Source organism: Clinocottus analis, unplaced genomic scaffold (genome assembly GCF_023055335.1).
Source record: "Clinocottus analis isolate CAN_PGR_092001 unplaced genomic scaffold, fCliAna1.0.p SCAF_6, whole genome shotgun sequence".
Taxonomy (NCBI): domain Eukaryota; kingdom Metazoa; phylum Chordata; class Actinopteri; order Perciformes; family Cottidae; genus Clinocottus; species Clinocottus analis.
In genome coordinates this window covers 21464216-21486377 of record NW_027176218.1, presented here as the reverse complement: position 1 = coordinate 21486377, position 22162 = coordinate 21464216, and the positions used below count along the sequence as shown (strand labels likewise).

At 41.7% G+C, this 22162-nt stretch overlaps 1 protein-coding gene across 2 annotated transcripts; it reads right to left on the bottom strand.

Moving 5' to 3' along the window:
- Positions 1 to 1190: 1190 nt before the first annotated feature.
- On the bottom strand, positions 1191 to 21617 carry kiaa0513 (KIAA0513 ortholog). Of its 2 annotated transcripts, XM_068603475.1 has the most exons (13): positions 21538 to 21617; positions 14248 to 14804; positions 12057 to 12156; positions 11867 to 11940; positions 10950 to 11020; positions 9198 to 9405; positions 9066 to 9106; positions 8898 to 8970; positions 8353 to 8430; positions 7815 to 7844; positions 5207 to 5287; positions 3489 to 3583; positions 1191 to 2389 (listed from the first exon to the last, which is right to left on the bottom strand). In XM_068603475.1, the coding sequence occupies exons 2-13, from the start codon at positions 14637 to 14639 to the stop codon at positions 2340 to 2342; spliced, it is 1293 nt and encodes a 430-aa protein (XP_068459576.1). In that variant the 5' UTR covers positions 14640 to 14804; positions 21538 to 21617; the 3' UTR covers positions 1191 to 2339. The 2 variants fall into 2 exon arrangements, with proteins under 2 accessions (XP_068459576.1, XP_068459577.1); XM_068603476.1 differs by lacking the exon at positions 7815 to 7844.
- Between the last annotated feature and the right edge of the window lie 545 nt (positions 21618 to 22162).

Here is a 22162-nt window from a genome sequence, read left to right as displayed (position 1 = left end):
GGGCGCTTCAGGGTTACAGTCGGACTCACGGACACGACGGACGGCCACCACGACACATCGTTCAGACATTCAGATCAATTCTTACAACACAGGAATATGTACAGTATGTACAGAGCGACTTCATCCGCACAAGAGGTTCAAACAGATTATCAATGTGAAATTGGATTGGACCTGCCACTTTTAAAAACACACATTGAGAAGGGCGGCGAATGAAGACGCCATGCTGCCCCACGGTGGTCGGATGGAGTACTGCAGTTAGCAAACGTCACTTCACAGTTCAGTCACTTTGACATGAGATGGATACTTTGCAGCTGGAGTCTGTCCACATGCATCTGGCCTCACAGCGCGATCTAAGGAAAATAAACTACCACTACCTGAAACCACAACAATGAACTGCATGCTAACGTCATTATCATGCGGTTAGCTAGCAGGGGACGATGCTAGCGAGCAATGATCGCTGCAGGCTCTGCTCGAGTGTTTGGTTGGCCAACAGAGAGTTACAGCATCGCAGGATCCAGACATTAACTTTCATGGAAGGCACTTTGGATAGATAAGTAGTCTCTAATGTTCCCAGGGTGTTATTGAGTGTCTGATTAAAAAACATGAAATGAATCACGCTGGATTGTAACCGAGTGTCAGAGGAAACGTGACGGAAAGACGTACGAGTGAGAAATCAGAAGGAAGGCGATGCTGCTTTTTGTTCTTGTTGAGAGAACCAGAAGAAAGAGAACGCCGCCTGAGCCGAGCATCGAGCCTGGAAGCTGGAGGAGGAGGAAGCAGGAGGAGAAAGGAGGAGGAAGAGGGAAGCTGGAGGAGGCAGGAGGATGCAGGAGGAAGAGGGAAGCAGGAAGAAGCATGAGGCGGCAGGAGGAAGCAGGCAGAGGCAGGAAGCAGGAGGAGGAAGGAGTAGGAAGGAGGAAGCAGGAGGAGGAAGCAGTAGGAGGAGGGAAGCAGGAAGAAGCAGGAGGAAGCAGGCAGAGGCAAGAGGAAAGAGGAAGCAGGAGGAGGAAGGAGTAGGAAGGAGGAAGAGGGAAGAAGCAGGAGGAGGCAGGAAGGAGAAGGAAACAGCAGGAGGAAGCAGGAACAAGGAGGAAGCAGAAAGAAGGAGGAAGATGGATGCAGGAGGAGGATGGAGGAAGCAGGAGGAAGCAGGAGGAGGCAGGAGGAAAGAGAGGAAGCAGTAAGAGGAAGGAGGAAGCAGGAGGAAGAGGGAAGAAGCAGGAGGAGGCAAGAAGGAGGAGGAAGCAGGAAGCAGGAACAAGGAGGAAGCAGAAAGGAGGAAGAAGGATGCACGAGGAGGAAGGAGGAAGCAGGAAGAAGTAGGAGGAAGCAGGAGGAGGCAGCAGCCTGTCCACTGACCATAAAAGTCTCCATCACTTTATAGGAGAGACACACAAATACCTTGTTGTTGTTTTGTGTCTCTTTATGCTCATTTTGTGACTCCTCGTCGTTGTTTGGAATCGCTCACTTTGAAATTGCTTTGGTTCTTATTTTTCTCCGGGGCCGTTTCACCTGGTTTTGCATCTCTTTGTCGTCGTTTTGGGTCACCTTCAAGTCATTTTGTGTGTGTTTGTAGTCATGTTGTGTGTTTATGTGGTTGTTTCACCACTTTCATAGCTATTGTCAGTCTTTTTGCAGCCGTTTTGTGTCGTCTTTTGGTTTCTTTGTGGTCTTTTGATAGTTTGTGATCGTTTTGAGCCTCTAGCTGGTCTTTGACATTTAGGAGGTCCGGTCTCTGGTGCATCCAAGACTCCCAATCCCTCTGTTTCCAGCCGTTATGCTAAGCTAAGCTAACTGTCTCCTCACTGTCGTAAAGACATAAGAGTAGTATACATCTTTTTATAAGTAATTTGTTTGAACGCCAGCGATAACGATGTGTGTTACTGATGCCGAAGTTGTGGGTTTTCTTTGCGTCGCCACATCAGATACGACAGCGTTACAGACACAAAGTGACTTTGTACGATACTTAGAACAGTGTTTCACTAACAACAAACCCAACAAACAGCATCCAGGATATAACGTACACAACACTTGTATGTCGCGTGACACCGGACGAGGCGGTTTTATACTGCAAGGTTTCACTTTACGCCTCGAGTCTTCGTCACACAGCTCACAGACGATGATGATGATGATGATGATGCATTATTGCCCGTACAGTCGGATAGACAGGGTTTGCTACAACTATGGCACAGTTCAGTAGTTTAGGGGTTTTTTCTCCACACAAACGCAACAACAGTGAGACGACGGAGGGTCGGCCATCGAGCTGCAGAGGAACAGCTGATGAGAGCTGGCAGTCTGAGATGAGGAGACTTTGAAACGCAGACTGAGGTCCTCAAAACTCACTCTGCTGCCATCTTCTCTATGTGGTCAGTCAGCAGCTTGTACTGTTCTGTGAACACACACACACACACACACACACACACACACACACTTTTATCTCATGGTGCACATTAGGTAGATGGAGCTTACAGACTCGTAAAAAAAGACATTTGTCAAGGATGCAACATGAAGAAGAAAAAGAAGGAAAAGGAAAAAGAAGAAGCAAAAAGAAGAAGAAGAAGGAGGAAGAAGTAGAAAGAAGGAAGAACAAGAAAAAGAAGAAGGAACAAGAACAAGAAGAAAGAAGGAACAAGAAGAAGAAGAAACAATAAGAAGGAAGAAGAAGAAAGAAGGAAGAAGAAACAATAAGGAAGAAGAAAAAAGAAGGAAGAAGAAAAAAGAAGGAAGAAGAAAAAAGAAGGAAGAAGAAACAATAAGAAGGAAGAAGAAGAAGGAAGGAAGAAAGAAGGAAGAATAAACAATAAGAAGAAGGAAGAAGAAGAAGGAAGGAAGAAGAAAGAAGAAACAATAAGAAGAAGAAGGAAGAAGAAGAAGAAAAAAGGAGGAAGGAAGAAGAAAGAAGGAAGAAGAAACAATAAGAAGAAGGAAGGAAGAAGAAAGAAGAAACAATAAGAAGGAAAAAGAAACAATAAGAAGGAAGAAGGAAGAAGAAGAAAAAAGAAGGAAGGAAGAAGAAAGAAGGAAGAAGAAACAATAAAAAGAAAGAAGGAAGAACAAGAATAAGAAGGAAGGAAGAAACAAGAAGAAGAAAAAGAAGAAAGAAAGAAGAAGAAAGAATAAGAAGAAGGAAGAAGAAACAAGAAGAAAAAGAAGAAGGAAGGAAGAAACAAGAAGAAAGAAGAAAGAAGAAGAAGGAACCTCTTGTTGATGACTTGTTGATCATTAACATGCAGCAGAGAAACATTATTGTTTATTTGGGTCCATCTGATGGATAGAAAGTTAAATATTCACTCGTCTTTGGGTCTCAACTCCTGAAGGACATTTCTGGGTTCACATTATCATTTGATATACTGCCATTAATAAGATATCTTCATAAATGTGGCATGAGCATGGCGGTGATTGGACCGCTGTCCCTAGTGGCCAACCTGCAGATTGCACAAGGAGTTTGCTGGTGAGTTGCAGTAGCGAGCGTTCCTCTCATGCGTTACCTTCAGGCAGGTTCCCAATGACCGCCTGCTTCTTCAGGAAGTCGTTGCAGAGCTTCTTACTGAGGCCGAAGGCCAGCATGTTGTGAGTGAAGGTCCTGAAACGCACAGCAGCAGACAAGTTTCTGTTTTTAACATTCACAACTCAAGATGCAACAACAACCGTCACGAAACATCGATAAGTCCAACCCCAAGATAATCCAGGTAAAACAAAAACCTCAGGACATTAACCACTGGACATTTTACTTTGCTTTTGTACTCATCTGATTTTTCTGTGTTTAAATTATGGATGCACAGCATAATAAACATCTAGTCCTCGACTGCACGAGGTATCTGACTGTACTAGTTATATTCTATCTGTAGTATTTTTAACTGTTTCATGTTATGTTTTGCACGTTTTTGTGTGTATTATATTTTGTCCTTTCTGTGGACAACAGGAAGATTAGCGGCTGCTAAAGCGTCAGCTAACGGGGATCCAGTAAATAAACTAAACTCTGTGTGTGTGTGTTCCAAGAAGGAAGGGATCTGTGTGCTACTACACAAGGACAGAAGGAACGGTTGTTTTAAAAGATCATATGACACACATCTTGTAACACGTACTTTCTTCACAAAACTCTCACATATAGCTTTAATTGTTTCATGAAATATGTCATATCTATTTGCCGTCATTGGGGCAGTACCTTGTTGAACCACTAGGAGGCCTCAGTAACCCCTCAGCCTGCATGTCAACACAAACTGCACATCTCAGTTCAAACACTAGATGTCGACTAAATATAGTGACAGTATCTCTGCAGAGAAGCCAATATTTATCTGTTACACGTACAGATTGACCTTGTAATCTGTTTAAACTTGAGTTATTACAGACACAGGACGTCTGTGTAGTCTCAGTGAACATGTGAGCAGCGCTCTGGATTACAGTTTACTGTTTTTAATCTGTGGCCTTCAGCCAACAGCTGTGATGTTAAACCATAGGGTGCTCTGGTCAGGTCCTCTGAGGACGCAGTTATGTTGATTCATACTTCATAAAACACGACACATACTCTGCATTATGCACTGTTTAAACTTAAATTAACAATAAATACACACTGCAGTTATTCATATTCTAGTGTGAATATATATTCATATTTTACATATTTTGCAAACTCTGTTTACATTTAATTGAATTTCTTTAATAAACACTTCACATTTATTTGTATTATATTGTGTGTGTGTGTATGTATATATATAATATATATATATTATATAAAAAATATAATATATATATATTATATATTATATATATATTATATATTATATATATATTATATATAATATATATATATATATAAATATATATAAATATAAATAATATATATATATATATATAAATAATATATATAAATAATATATATATATTATATATATATATTATATATATAAAATATATATATAAAAAATATATAAAATATAGTATATATATTTTATATATAATATATATATAATATATAATATATTTTAAATATACAATATACATACATATATTTTTTTAATTCTTTTTTGTCATCCCTGTTATATTTTATTTTGTGTGCTTCGTTTGTTTATTTGGTGTCTGTAAAGTGTTGAGCGCTACTATGACAATAAATTTCCCCTAAGGGATTAATCTAGTATCCCTCCCTCCTTCCTCTCCCTCCCCCCCTCAGCATCTCTCATGGTCTGGCCCGCGGTGGAAAGCTCTTCCTCACCCCAGCTGTCCGAAGGCGATGTTCTCGTCCATCTTGGAGCTGTCGTCTCTCTCCTCCTTGGTCATGTGACACCACTTCTCCCTGCAGCACAGAGACAGCCGGGGTCAGGCTCCGTTTGACCTCGACCTCCTCCTCAGAAACAGGCCAGGGGTGGGTGTCAGCATGAGCATCACACAGCGGGGGGTTCACGCACATCTACACACTGACGGACAACTCTTCACTAGTCTGAGAGCTTTTGAGAAGGTGAATATCATCCACCTGAAATACATCCATCCCTGGACCTGCTCAAGTTGAGACGGGATGCAGAAACAGATCCAAAAACACATAAAAACACACGAACCAACCACCAGCAACACAATACAACAAATGAGTCATTCACAAAGAATCAGCACTATGAACAAATGGATAAAAAGCGTCAAATCATAAACAAATATTCAACTGATTCCAACAACACTGAGGTCAAGTAAACTGTTGGGGAGGATTACGCCACAAATAAGACGCATATTCATGAAGTCATGAAGTAATATGAGTGTAATAACTCGTATCGCTTTCTGACTGGAGAGTGAATCGACTTTAAAACCATCAGATCATCCTGTGATGACATTTCTAGACTGTTTCATTCCAGAAGGCTCTTTGAAGCGCCCCCTAGAGGCTGGATGTGAGCGCTGCTCTTGAAGACTTGAGGCCTTGAAGCTGCACCGATCAATATTTCATATTGGGTAAATGATCACATGGCTCCAGGAGATCGACGGACTGCTCGTCTCTCATCTTCCTCGTGTCGAGCAGCAGCAGGAAACTCTTTCCAGCACAAACGTCTCTGATGAACAACGAGTTTCTTTCTCGACGTGCAAACTTTTAAATTGACGACGTGCAACTTAAACAGGATCAAATCAGCATTTGTCTCTCGACAACTATTTTTTTATTATAAAATGTGATAATAAGTCTTATTGTGATCATATATCTTAACAAGGCATCACATTTATTTATATTTTTTTTCACTCAACTTCAAATAATGTTTGAATTTTTTTGACAAGCCTTTTTAATAGTGTGTGCATATTATGTTTGTGTGATGTCTTGAGCTACTTGGATCCTGAATTTTCCCTTAGATAATGACTTTATTGATCCCTATCTATCCATCTGTCACTAGTTAATCTATAATAGTTTACTTGGCACTGGCAGGAATACATAAGTGGATATCATGACATGCAGAATGTCTCAGTGCTCACACGGCAGCGTGCAGAGACGGCGATGCAGAGAGGGAACGTGCAGACGGAGGGAGAGAGAAAGCAATAAGTCATGCGAGAGGCGACGGCGTGAACATGCAGCGAGCTGAGCGGAGGCAGCCGACACCGCCCGCCGCCTCCGCCCGCCGCTGCAGAGAGACAGCAGCGCCACAGACACCACGCACAACACCAGGATGTGAACTGTGGCACGCTTCCACGGGCGCAAGGCCAAGTAAAGATGGACGACATCATCATCATCACACCGGTGAGGAACTCTAATGAGCATGAATCTAAAACAACGATTGTTCACCACACATAATAATAATAATAATAATAATAATAATAATAATAATAATAACAACTACGGACTATCGGGGGTCATCTGGGTCACTAATGGGGTCTGGAAGTGTGCCATCGCCCGATTCATAGACATTATAAACTATTGATCCATGTGTAAATGCTACACATTGGATCATCAAAGCTTCCTTGAAATGTTTTCTTGAGTTAAAGTACAAAAAAAAGTTCATAACATCATCAAATGAGCTAATTAACACTTCTTTGTTCTTCTGTCTTTAAATTATTCATTCAAAAACTCTAAAATTGGACTTTTTGTATATTGATGATTACATTTCAATGTGTTATTTGCATGTATTACTTGTAACTCAATTCATTAGTTTCTAGCATCCATGTTGGGACGGATTTATTTTATATTTTATATTTCTCTTCTTTAAAAAAGGTTCTACACTTTTTTGGAACGACCCAATTAGAGATTAAATAGCGTCTCCCAGCACATAAAACATTAGCTTATTGCTACGATCAATAAACAATATAAACGGTGGAAGAAAATATACAAATTTTGCGATAATGTATCTGTATTTTTAAGTAATAGTTCACCTGCAAAGACTAACTTAGTCCAAACTATTCAGGCTCACAGCTTATTTTAGTTTTGCCTCATGATGTCAGAGAGAAAGCTTTGCTGCGTCTCCTCTTCCTCTGACGTATGCTAATGAGACACACACACACACACACACACACACACACACACACACACACACACACACACACACACACACACACACACACACACACACACACACACACACACACACACACACACACACACACACACACACACACACACACACACACACACACACACACACACACACACCTCTAAGCCTGCTGGCACGAAGCTCTTTATGTTCTTTATGAAACACTAAGAGTCTCTGTAGATGTGTGACCCCTTCACATACAATCTACCCTCTTCCTCATCCTCCTCATCCTCCTCATCTTCCTCATCTTCCTCATCCTCAGGATTCATCTCGGCCTTGTCTCTGAGCTTGACTAGTTTATTTTTTGGGCAGTGGACACATAGAAGGACAGACCTCTCGTCTTCCTCTTCATCCTGCGTTCCCCTGGCCGGCAGAAAGGCACAAGGAAACAAAGGGTTAAAGTCAACATGCAGAGTCGTCAACAACAACAACAACATCAGCAGCAGCTAGTCGACAGAAGAGGAGAGGGAAGGAGGAGAGGAGACAGAGCAGGAGGAGTGAGCATCAGAGCTCATGGGGCTGAAGCAGAACAGCCTGTGACTCGTGTCTTTAGCTCTTTGAGCTCCAACATTTACTCAACGTCGTCTGACATAACGTGACACTGGAACACAGAAAAACAAGCCATTTATATATATTTCAAGGATGCTACATGCGTTTCCCACTATCCAACACTGTGACATATTTATTTTAATATGAACATCGAACCAAAATTTGGAAAAATGTGTGATTATTTCTCTATTCCATCAACGCTGCTTGGCAATATTTAAGATTTTAATAAGATTTGTTAAATCCTTCACGGGCACAACCCGCATGCTGCGCTGCTCATCCCACCAACGCATGTTTCCAACTCGCCAAACGCGTCCAGACTCACCTCGTGGTCGGCGATCTCTTCTTCCTCTCGCAGTGGACGGCGTCAAAAAACGCAGCGTTCCAAAACCTCAGCGTGTGCCTGGAGGAGAGAACATGGGACGCGTCACAGGTGCAGGATGGAGCCGCACATGACGGCCAGGAGCGATGACATCATACGAGAGCAGCCCAGGTGAACCGGTCACATGACTAGAACGTGTATTCAAATCATACGCTACGTCAGCGGTTCCCAACACGAGGGTCGGGAGCAATACTTGTATTCTGTTGAAGAACATAAGAGTTTCTCTTGAGAAATACTTGATGTTAAACCCCACAATAAACCCTCTGACCCAGGAGGCCGCAGGGCATTCCTCCTGTGAAGTCAACGTGGATATTTGTGTCTCCTAACATGCGTCCTTCACTAAGGGCACTTCCCTCCTTATTACAACCCTAAACCACGATCTTTTCCTCAACCTAACGACGTAGGAACTGTGTTTTTTTTTAAAAGACTGAATGTAATTTGACACCCGTTGCTGGCAAAAATCCAGCGCTCCCTTTCCGTCAACGTACCAGATGGGTTGCTGCTTCAGGTGCGTGTACAGGTACACCTTCTCTCCTTTCTTTTCCTCGGCAGCCTCGGCCCCTGGGATGGATTAGAACACATGGCACGTTACTAAAAACACCTCATGGAGCCGGAGGAAGTGACACTGCAGTTTCCTGAGTTCTGGTGCATCGTACCTGGAGACTTGGGCTTTGTGTCAGCGGCGCTTTCCTCCTCCCTGAACAGACAGCGTGGTGAAGAACAAAAGGAAGAGAATGAAGACAATACACGACGTGTCGGTGAACATGATTCAGAGGTGCGTTGCTCACTCGGTCCTGGGAGCCACCGAGCTCCTCAGCTTGCTCTCCAGGCCTCCGAAGAAGCCTTTGACGTCGGTCTTGGAGGTGGTCTTGAGGAGGCGCTCGGCGGCGTCCTTCTTCACGGTCAGCCAGGAGTTGGCCTTGTTGATGTATGAGTCCAGGCCGGCCGGAGGACCGCCGCGATCCAGCAGCTCGGAGGGAGACGGCGGGGACCTCCCTGAAGCAGGGAAGAGCAGAGAGGTCAGTCTTTGAGGAATTAAATATGAACTATTAAAAAAAAAAAAAAAAATAATAATAATAATAATAATAATAATAATAATAATAATAATAAATATATATATATATATATATATATATATATATATATATATTTATTATACACTTTAATTTATATATAAATAAATATATTTCTTAGACACTTTTTAATTTATATATAAATAAATATATTTCTTAGACACTTTTTAATTTATATATAAATAAATATATTTCTTAGACACTTTTTAATTTATATATAAATAAATATATTTCTTAGACACTTTAATTTATATATAAATAAATATATTTCTTAGACACTTTAATTTATATATAAATAAATATATTTCTTAGACACTTTTTAATTTATATATAAATAAATATATTTCTTAGACACTTTTTAATTTATATATAAATAAATATATTTCTTAGACACTTTTTAATTTATATATAAATAAATATATTTCTTAGACACTTTAATTTATATATAAATAAATTTCTTAGACACTTTAATTTATATATAAATAAATTTCTTAGACACTTTAATTTATATATAAATAAATTTCTTATACACTTTAATTTATATATAAATAAATAAATTTCTTATACACTTTAATTTATATATAAATAAATAAATTTCTTAGACACTTTAATTTATATATAAATAAATATATTTCTTAGACACTTTAATTTATATATAAATAAATATATTTCTTAGACACTTTAATTTATATATAAATAAATTTCTTATACACTTTAATTTATATATAAATAAATTTCTTATACACTTTAATTTATATATAAATAAATATATTTCTTATACACTTTAATTTATATATAAATAAATATATTTCTTATACACTTTAATTTATATATAAATAAATATATTTCTTATACACTTTAATTTATACATAAATAAATATATTTCTTCTTATGAAGCAAAAAAAAGATTAATTTCTTGTGATGGTCAGCATCATTTGGGGCCGCGGCGATGAGAACAAATCTTTAGTCTGTATATCTATAAACATTTATTTAAAAGAAGCGCATTAAAAAAGAGAATTATATCGAGAGTCATTTATATAGAAATGACAAACTCAACGAGTGAATCCACCTGCGTTCATCCACAAGGTCACTGATCTGACCCCACGTCCAGATTCTCTTTATAGAGTTTTAGCCTCGCCAGCCAAAGAACTGCAGACATGCAGAGTCACGCTTCCTTTGCACGCAGAAGGTTTCTGCAGTTTAGAAACACTGTAATAAAACTGAGTGCAGACGGATGTTGAAGCAGAGTTCTGTCGCGTGTTGCAGAGTCGTTGCATAAGTGTTTGTGCTGCTGCAAGAGGAACCACAGAGCCAACCTGTGGATGTCACACGCTGGCTCAGCACCGGGGAGAAATTACCGCTTTCCTTTTGAAGATGTGCAATGAAAGGCTCAACGCTTTGCTGCGGTTGTTTTCAACTGGTTAGTAAAGAAAGGGGACTAGAACACACGCCAGTGTTCCACCTCACCGCTGTAGTAGTACGTGAAGCACATCGTCATGAGGTTCTTGGCCGGGCTGTAGTCGTCCATCTGGTAACATCTGTGAACACAGCATCCGGTCATGAGCTCACTGAGAGAAGTTATGTCATTTACTGGAGCTTCTTCTTTAAAAAAAAAGGATGAAAAGATGATGTTTTGTTCTTATTGTCAACTAATCCCATGAAAAGACACAATGAGTTGATCCTACTATTAAGCCTTCTTCTTCGTTTGTGTCCAATAACTATTTTAAGTCCCAGCATGCCCCATTCAGACAATCCTTTTGGCATAAAATACGTAATTCTTTAACCGAACGACACAGTTTTTTGACTGAAACTCCTTCCTAACAGGACAAGACTTTGTTTTATTGTGATTTTTGTTGCAGATTCTGATTCTTTAGGTCCTAATCTTTCCAAAAAGGTGTCTTATTGACGCTCCAGGAGGCTTTTTTGGGGAATCTGGCTCATATTATGCTGGATGTTAAAAGTGTTTTTATTGCAGATATACCTTTTTTTCCCCAAGACTTTGCTGAACAAATATAAACCATAAATACAAGTATTAATTTGGGTTTCTTACGACAACTCAAACACAGGGAAAGAAGGTCAAAAGACAAAATTGGTTCTGCAGTTTAACTCTTAAACACATTAATGATCCATCTGGTTGCATGGGGACATTTTCCACTGACACTGTATGATACACACTGTGTATTATGTGCTGCAGCAACAAAATACTCATGATTCATCCGCCGCTAAATTTCTTTTTAATATAAATATCTAATAAACATATTTTTTTTCAATTCGGTTCTGTTCTGTAAAGAGGGATGTCGGTCTTTTCACGGGGAAAGCCGACAGTCTGAATGCTAATGAGCCGTGTCCTTCATGCACGTTTGTCTGAAACGATGTGGACTCACTCAAACAGAACCACAGCAAAGGACTGCACCAGCCTGTAGAAGGTGGCTTCACTCACACGTTTGGAGTGGCAGCGCTGTGGACAAAGAGGGTTCAGTCATTCTTTGGCCTTTGCATTAAGGAATGTTGCAGATATTTTTCCTTCAAGCTTCGATTAGACGTCTTCACAAGTTCATCAATCCCCTTTTTTACCTGAGCGCTGACGTATTTGGCAAACCACTCCCGGCCTTTTCCGTTCTCTCCGCTGCACAGCTCTCCGAACCGAGCCTTCTCTTCCTGGTCAAAGTCCTCCCTGTAAAAACACAACAAAAACCCTCATTACAGCACGGAGCTGCAGACACTCATCTGATTTAATTGATAAGAATAATTTAGGATATGAATAAAAAAAGCATGTTTTGCTTCCATCTATACCTTTTTAGTATTTTTGTAAATAGAATAATATTGTAATGATTGACTGAATAAAACACACAAAACAAACAAACACACCCTTTACAGCTGGTTTTATTAACTTAGTGATGTATCAGATGGACTTCAGTCTTCAGAAAATGACAGATATTAAAAAGCATTATCAAAATCAGGTTTGGATATATGGAAAATGACCAAAGGAAAAAAAAGAAAAAGCATTTTAATTCTGTATTGTTAGCTATGCTAACAGGACTCAGCAGGCCGAGCTCCTACAACTTTAAAGGAATAGTTCAATATTTCATTAAAGAGTTTTGTGCAGACTTCTGGTACATTTCCAGAGGATCCGTCCTTTCCTGGTTTCTCATTTATTGTCTGTGTAAACAGACTAATTTGCATAATACTGCAGGTACATGTTACTTTATGTAAATCGGTGGCATCCAGGGTGTCACGCCGCCTCTGAAAGCTCCCGAAAAAGCTTTTCATCTAACCGCTGCTGATCTGAAAGGAAGAAAGATTCCTTTCAGCGCGGCTTACTTCACGCCTGCAAAGCTGTCAGGGATACATTACAGGCAACTCGTTTTGTATCTTAAGTAAACGTCTCCAAAACATTTACTGCATAAGAAGTGGACGACGAGTTTGAAGCTCAGAGTTTCGCATTTTGACCGTCCGCCATCTTGTTTTTTTTGCAACCAGAAGGGACACGAGAGAAAACTGTGAAAGGGTTAAAAGTTTCTAGACGAAAACAAACTCCCAGACCGGACAACGATCACTTGGCGTCCCCGGCCTCATGGCAAGAGATTCATTCTTTCAGACAACATGGGTTGTGGCTTTAGAGAAGTCAGTTTGCCATCTGTAGGTCACCGACCAAAGAGGTCACGCAAAAGACATGAAATGATTCGGCCTGCAGCAAAAGATGCCGGAGAAAAAGAATCAAGAAACGTCTGAGAAAAAGAAAAAGTACCCTGGTATTTAAAAGTGCCCTTTTAACGTTTCATCCTGCTCATAATTAATTTCTTATCAAATATTCATGCATCCGTTTGACTGCTGTCCCCCCTGGGAACCAGCGGTGAGTCATGGGTGACAAAAATGGAGCATCTGAATGTAAATAGAGCCCAAAGGAGGAGGAATGACGACACACGGGGGGAATGAAGGAAAACTAATTAAACAACTGGTGGAAGGTGTAACGGGTGAGGACAGCGCTCCCAGAAGGCCTGCTGTTACGCATGGAGTCCTGGGAAAGGGTTAGAAATACACACTGCTGTGTGCTACCGTCAAGATGTTGATGCCAAAGGGTTCAGGTCAACAACCCTTTGACAACAAACACTCAGCTGATCCCCCGCACAGCATCACATGGCGGCTGCCTGCCTGCAGCCATGCAGCGCTAACTAGCCTAGCCCGCTGAGTCTCCACGAGCCGCTCTGGACGCTCTCCATGCTGGATGTCCTCGTGCTGCTTTCTACATGCATCGTGCTTGACACAACTCGGATCTACATCCATGCACTCGAGCTGCACATTTCATAATCATGAACATTTTAAAATGACAGCAGCAACTTTTCACTTTCATTCAAAACTGGCAAATTACAGTTTATGGTTAGGAGATGTCATAAAGCACTAAAAACTAGATCACTTCACCATGCTGAAGCTTTACTTCTCATGTTTTTGTGTAGAATTCATACGCAACTTGAGTTATAGTTTGTCGCCAAACAATGAGCCGCTGATGCTGTTTACTGCTGTGAAGGTTGTACATCCTGTTAGTAGTTTTGTTTTGTGAGAGAAAGAAAGTGTAATTTCTTCTGTAAAAAGACAAATGCATGTTTTAAAGCCCCTTTGTGCACAGTTAGTATCTTTCAAATCACTCCGATGGCATGAGCTTATGTTTGTAGAAAAATAATAAAATGGTGAGAATTGAGCTTTCAACCTGTCAATCATGTTGCTTTTGACTGCTGTAATGATTCTTTTTAGGAGCGTTCCTCCTCACCTCCCGTGAAACACCTTCTCCACGTACGCCTTCATGAACTGCCTCCTCTCCACCGCCTCGCTGTCGGCGTCCTCTCCGCTGTGAGCGGACGAAGACGACGACCTCCTCAGCTCCCACGCGTGAGAGGGCGGGTCCATGTCGTTCTCGCTGTCTGCCGACTCCGTGGCGTCGCTGTCGTTGTCTCCTCCCTCATCGTGGTGGTGGTGGGAGCCGGGCTTGGTTGGCGCCATGGGCTCTGGCAGTAACGGCTGCTGATGGACTCCCATGGAGGACGCCTGGTCCGGGGAGAAAAGGTCGGCTTGGCCGGGTTGATGGTCGACATCTATGCTGAGAGCTGTGGCCTCAGAGGGCGGGTCAAAGTCTATGAGGTCGTCCACTGCCACGCCCTCCATGTTGGCAGCAGATCCCTTCCTTTCAGCTCGGTGGTTTCAGATTGAGCTAGTCTCTGCTCTGCAGGGACATGAGGGGGGGTCAGAGGTCTCAACTGTGGTTTTTGGGTGTGGACCCCCACACCTCTGAGGGAGCCGACGTCAAGTGAGCTCACAAACCCAGTTCATCTGTGAACGAAGGAAGGAGACGGTTAGCTTTGTGATCACCTTTTACATTCAGTCAAAGTGCTGCGAGGGAACATATGAGACACAAAGAGCAGCGAGAGGTAAGACTCAGAGTCTACAGATGCTAATGCTAATACTGATGCTAATGCTGGGTATATACTGAACACAATAGCTTGGCATTGGTGACAATTGGGCCAATTTATTCAATTAAATGTTCTGTTTTTAAACTAATACATACATAAAATGGACTTCCTGAGGTATACATATTGACCAATTTGTTGCATTTAAAAAAAGGTATCCACTTGAATATAGATGCTGGAGTATGATTTACTAGTATTTTCGTAATGGAACTTCTTTTCTTGCTTTGAAAACATGTCCGCTGTGAAAATATTACAGATGATGTCACTGTACAACAGCCATGTCCATCATATTCTCTCAGATTTGCTACTTCTAATAGCAAATAAGCAAAACACAAGAGGAACATGGGCACTTACGGGAAATAACCCCGTCAACCCTTTTGACTCAACAATACAAAAAAACGTCTTTTGGCACAGATCCAAGTGTACAGGGACTTTCTGTTTGACTGTTTCTTTCTTTGACTTCTTTACTTCATACTTGTGTTTGATCAGAAGTCTCTAGAAGGAAACCTGAAGCAGCTCCATTCATGTATCATAGTAAGTAAGAGGACTATTGCACATGAGTTTACATTACACACACACACAACCTTCCAGTTGTTTGCTTGTGGTTGTGACATCTTGAGAGACTGTTGAAGCAAACCAGTTCCTTTTAAGTCAGCGTTGATATCATGCAGATAACAGGGAGATTGAAAACCACAAAGACAGGAAGCTCAAGTCTTAGACGTCATATCTGATCCGGGTGAACAATCACAAAGTGTGTGCTGCACCTCTGTCCACCTATTGTGTCAAACAGCGCCGCTCTCAAATCAATCTTAAATCAATGAGCCGGTCACAGCACGGCATCACACTGCTGACGCCCAACAGGCTTCACAGGACTCTTCAGCCCCGCCCCCAGCACACACACACACACACAGCTCTGTCCTTGAGGAGCTAATCTGCTGCAGCCCCTCTATCAGTGTTCGGTCCTCTCTGCATGTTTGGACTGCAGCTTTGAAGAGAAGTAGGTTATATAACGCAGTATTTGGTGAGTAAGACCTATGGTGACACGTTCTCACACACACACACACACACACACACACACACACACACACACACACACACACACACACACACACACACACACACACACACACACACACACACACACACACACACACACACACACACGTTGTTTGCCCCCATTTTATTTTTTCTCAATGTGCACATTAGGTAGATGGAGATTGCAGAGACACACACATTGATAAAAAGCAGCATTGTGCTGCACTCTTCTGCCCACAGCTTTTGATGCTAACATTTGGTTAAATCAGCTGCTTTTTTCCTCTTATGGTTGAAGTCTTCAGAGCTCAGGCTGTTGTTGCTGGTGGCTTTAGATCAAGTCCCACACGATCCCTGTTCCTCACCGTGAACAGAAAAGGACTGCACGACCTGGGCCACTATGCCAGGGGGCTTTCCAAAGAGCTCCTGCCTTTAATACCATTCAACGACATCTGATGATCAGCAGCAATCTCCCCTTCTGCCTCAGCTCACCCTTTAGAGTCCCCGTCTGTGCCAGACCCCAGGCAGTCACCCGTCACCATGTTTTCAGGGGCCTGTTCTAACCTCTGTTTCATGTCACGATGTCAGACTAACCAGGCCGATTCAAAAAAAGGGTCTCGGCCCTGCTGAGGATGGATGGCAGCGGCCAGTGACGCCCCTACACACCCCTCCTCCCGACACAAGCACTGAGGGAGAGGTGCTTCTCTCGTGATGGACGACACTGAACAGATACTGGGACGCTTGAGTGATTTGGTGCAGAGGACCTCTGCTTGTTGCTACCACATGACCCCGTCCTTCTCTCTTATTGCCGTGTGCATGATTCCCACATGGAAGCCCAGCGCTATTACGCAACATGCCCCGAGCCCTCCCCCCTGCAGGAAATATCATGCAGCACACACGTCCGCAACAACATCAGTTGCCCCCCCCCCTCTCCACCCCTTCCATCTCCGTCACTCCGGCTTTATGAGCAACATGCGGCAAATGCAAAGCAATGAATCAGCTGTTCTTCTGTCAGATGCAGCATTATAGGATATCCAGCATGGGGCTTGGAGCGAGGTGCCTTCAAAGTCCCCTTCTCCGGCCACTCGTGCGTAACGCGCTCCCTCATGCGCTCCTGATTAAAGCTCAGCCTCATGGGGGTGGCAACTGAAATGGTGGCCAAGAAATCGTCTGAATGGGACATGCCGGGACTTAAATTAGGCGAGCAAGCATTTTCGCGCTTCCAAAAAGGTTAACATGTGTTTTCAGGCTGTTGTATAGAGTTCTACTCTGACAGTAGAAGATATTCTCCATCTGCTTGCACCAACTCATCCTTGTTGGGTCATTTTACTCACAACTCCCCAACATTCAGCGTGTTGGCGTCTGCTCGACTCTCTCCCTGTTCGTCTCACCTGGGGCTTTGTTTACGATGCGTCTCATCACATGACTGCACGGGTTGCTGGCCCTGCAGGTACAATGTCACAGTGTTCCCGAAATAAGGTTCTTGGTACTGACTGGAACCAAAAGTTATGAAAACTAAGACCGAGACTGTAATGCACCAGAATCATCCATTGGGTCCAGTGCTGCATGACTAAATGGGATTTTCCAGCACAGCCCTGAACCAACAATGATTATGAGTCAGAAGTGATAGCAGTGCTCCAGCTGAGCTGGATCAGACCTCTGCAGGGCTGGAGTGAAGGGCTCTGGGAGCAGGACTGTGGTCTAGGAGCTCACTGGACTGTACCATGTGTCGTCCTAACTTTGATCAGTTTCTATCACCAACAAAGAGGAACTGCAGTACCACACTTTTAAAACCACAAATCCACACCACTTATTAAATGGTTGTTTTATAGAAAAAAAAACATATCTTCATTGTTCATTTAACCTTTTCGAAATAGTGCGAGAAAATCCTCCCACTCCCATTTTAAGTCCCAGCATGCCCCATTCAGAAAATCTTTTGGCATAAAATACGTAATTTTTCCATTTTTGAACCGAATGACACAGTTTTTTGACTGAAAATCCTTCTTAATAGGCCAAGGCTTTGTTTTATTGTGATTTTTGTTGCAGATTAATATTCTTTAGGTTAATCTTTCCAAAAAATGTGTCTTATTTACCGCTCGAGGTGGCAATATTGGGGAATCTGGCTCCTATGCTGGATGTTCATAATTACCATCAATCTTCTGATCTTTCTTTTGCAGATATACATTTTTTCCCCAAGGCTTTGCTGAGCAAATGCATACAATAAACACAAGTATTGTAATTAATTAGGGGTTCCTACGACGACTCAAACACAGGGAAGAGGAAGTCTGGAGCCAAAACTGATTCCACAAAGCAGCAGATTGTGACCGCTGAGCTGCACAACCTCACACATCACATGCAACAACAGGGCTGTGACAAGCTGAAGTGGCTGATGGCAGATAAGTCAGGTGTAACATATCAGCTGAGGTTGACCAGTGGAACAGCTGAGGGAACGATGTAATCTGTTGGTGCAGCCCCCCCCGCCCTCGGCGGCAACACTACATCCGTTTCCAGAGGACAAGCTACACGTCTGCAGACACAAACACAGCCGCACAGCGCTTTAAACCACAATCATGTGAGCAATCACAGCGTGTGGTAAACCTTATGCACGACATCGACCATTAAATAATACAAATAGGATTTTATATTCAGGGTGCAGAACTGAAAGTACCGAGGTTTTGTTTTGCACGCGACCCACTGAAGCGTACTCAACTGGAAGGGCACGAGGAGAGGCTGATATTTGAAGGCCGTGGGACCCGGCCTACCATTTTGTAACGTTAACCAAAGTGAAAACCTTCTTTTCCCCGCCATCATTCGGATCAGCTCCAAAAAGCAGTGGGTTGCATTTCTCATAGTCTTTCTATAATCCTGCTGACAGACGAGACAAACCAACAAAGTGCGTGTTGCAGGAATGAGATGCAAAACCCAGAAATGAGTCAGCAGTCATGGTATTCCGGTTGCCTCGTCTGATGCCTGAAATAAAGGTCTGCGGTCACCACGGGCTGACGAGAGGTTTTTGTTCTTTGATATGAAATACGTCAGTAAATATCCCGCTCGTGAATTTAGAAGCTTTTATGAGTCTTTAAAAAAGGTGGTTGTAAACGCGACAGTATCATAAAACACAGAAGTCAATGGAAAGATCCGGCTGGCAGGCGGTTGAGGCGGTTTGAAGCGCTGCGACGCTGACTTCCTGTTGGACTACAAACATACCTGTTGGTCCCTGCAGCTCTCTAGAGCAGCACAGAAAGGTGCTCAATACTAATCAGCTCATTTCAGGATAATTTCATTCCCTGCCCTGATGTTGCTTCATCACAACAGACTGTGTAACAGCAGAGTCTAGACAAAACCACTGCCTGTGTAATTCATGCTCTTCTAGAAGCCAAGACATATTTCCCCATCTTTACAGGCCCGAGTCGGAGCAACAACACAGCAACTGAACCAACATACAGAGCCAGGGTGAGATGAGTGATGGATGCTGTAAAAGCTGGGAGGAAGTTATCCTGCGTGTGCACTTCCAGATAGCAGCAAACACAATCCGTCAACCCGAACGACTCCAGTCTATCGAGTCAGGTTGACCTTTCCTGAACTGGCAGGCGGTTATCACACAACTCAAGGGGAACGAAATGGAACCACATAAGTTGTGGGAATGCAAATGTGCATTTGTAGAAAATACATGGAGATTTGTGATCAATCTAGAAATCCTTCTCAACATCATCATTATGAGTGTAAAATGGTTTCAGGATAAATTTCTTTTACATATTCAATACGGATCGGTCTCCTGTGTGCAGTGTCCACGGTTTATGGTTATAATTGAAAAGCGTGCTCGCATATATATATATATATATATATATATATATATATATATATATATATATATATATATATATATATATATATATATATATATATATATATATAGATATATATATATATATATATATAGATATATATATATATATATATATAGAGATATATATATATATATATAGAGATATATATATATAGAGATATATATATATATATAGAGATATATATATATATATAGAGATATATATATATATATAGAGATATATATATATATATATAGAGATATATATATATATATATAGAGATATATATATATATATATAGAGATATATATATATATATAGAGATATATATATATATATATAGAGATATATATATATATATAGAGATATATATATATATATATAGAGATATATATATATATATAGAGATATATATATATATATAGAGAGATATATATATATATAGAGAGATATATATATATATATATATATATATATATATATATATATATATATATATATATATATATATATATATATATATATATATATATATATACAAAATAATCACATTCTGTGAACACACACTATTTTCTACAAAGAAAAGTATTTAACTAGTATTTTACAAAGAAAAGTACTATGCTATTTAAATTTAGTGAAATATGTTCACTTTCTAAGACGATGAGCTGCTGACATCCTGCAGCCATGAGACAAACATATATTAGGAACACTTGTTCAAAGGTAACTAAGTTTAAACTTTCACACAGCAGCAGAAGAAAATACTGTCTAATAAAAAGGAGTAACATTCATACTTTAAAAAAGGAAAGTTTGTTTAGTTGAAACGAGCCTGCGCCTTCTCCACAAGCAGGGGGCGGAGCCACGGAGCGCGTCATCGCTGCAGCTGCTTTCTGATTGGACGGATTCAGTGCGTCTCCCCTCCAGTTACAGAGGGCTGAGGGGTCTCCACTCTGCGGGTACACCTGCTCTTCTACACGGGGAGAAGCAGCCAGCCTCCATTCACACACGTAATGCGCGGCTTATCAAAGGATCTCCAAGTTACTATGAAGCAGCATTAAATGTTCTAAAATAATATGAATATGTTTGAACACATTTTGTTGAAAGAAGCTTGTTGAACGAGTGGACTAAGTACAAAAGTCAAAATGAAAATACACACAACACGCTTGTTGTGATACATCCACCGAAGAGAAAAGGGTCTCGACCCAGTAAACACACCGCTGTGTGTCCTGTTTCATGGGGCTTATGCAGTTAGGAATAAGCGAGCTCTGCTTGTATTGACGGTCCCCCCCCGCCCCAATGAGCTCCGGTTCCGCTGGTCTACAGAGTACCACGGTGGGGAGCCGGGAGGGTCGGGAACACATGGAGGGACCCGCGGGGCTCGGGACTGAACACGGGACGCTGACCAGCGGCTCCTCGCTGCTCGGAAGGAAGCCGCGCTGAGTAAACACAGCCAGGCGCTGACGTTTCCTGGAAGGGGGAGCGCTGGCACTGACATGCGGACCCGGGATACCCCGCGTGCGTGCCCGCACGTGAGGCCACGTAGGCTGCACGCTAAACCCCGTTTGAACTCAACGAGGACGGTCACGACACCAGGGAGAATTGCCGCTCCGCTGTGTGCCCCGCTTCCCCCCCCCCGCTCACACGGACAGCTATCGATAACGAGACGTCGAAGTGTGAGACTCTCGAATGAGTCCATTTGGTGTTTGAGGAGACGGCGTCACAAGAAACAGCTGTACGTACGTGAGACGTCCCCGTGCGGCGGGAGAAGACGCTGCTCCGCGCTGCTCCGCTCTGCTGTGGATGCGTCGTCGCTCTGCGCTCGCTGGCGTCTTCAGGGGGGAAGTGCGCATGCGCACTGAGAAGGCGGACCCCGACGAGGGGGGGGACCCAATGACGTCGACAAGCGGCGCGGCCAATGAGCAGCGAGGCTGCGTTACATCGGCATTAATATGACCGGATATTTCCTACACAATAAAAGCACGGTGGCTAAAAATTGTGAACCCTCAAGTGACAACAACTTATTTTATTAACGGGTTCACATTTTATATAACTTTTATTTTTGTATTCAAGTCCTTCCTCGACTAACAATGTAACTGCATTCCATTATATATTTAAGTGTATATCTTTTTTATATGCAGCAACAAATTGGTCAGTATTTATACAGGAATTTAAATTCCATTAATAACGTGCTATATAATATATTACTTATTTATTTATAGCACATCATTAATATATATAGCAAATTATCTAGCACATTATTAATGGAATTCGAATTCCATAAATCATATATGTATATCATCATATATGTATATTATTTTAATTTAATTTTTTTAATTTCTTTTTTTTAATTTGTTTTTACCATAAA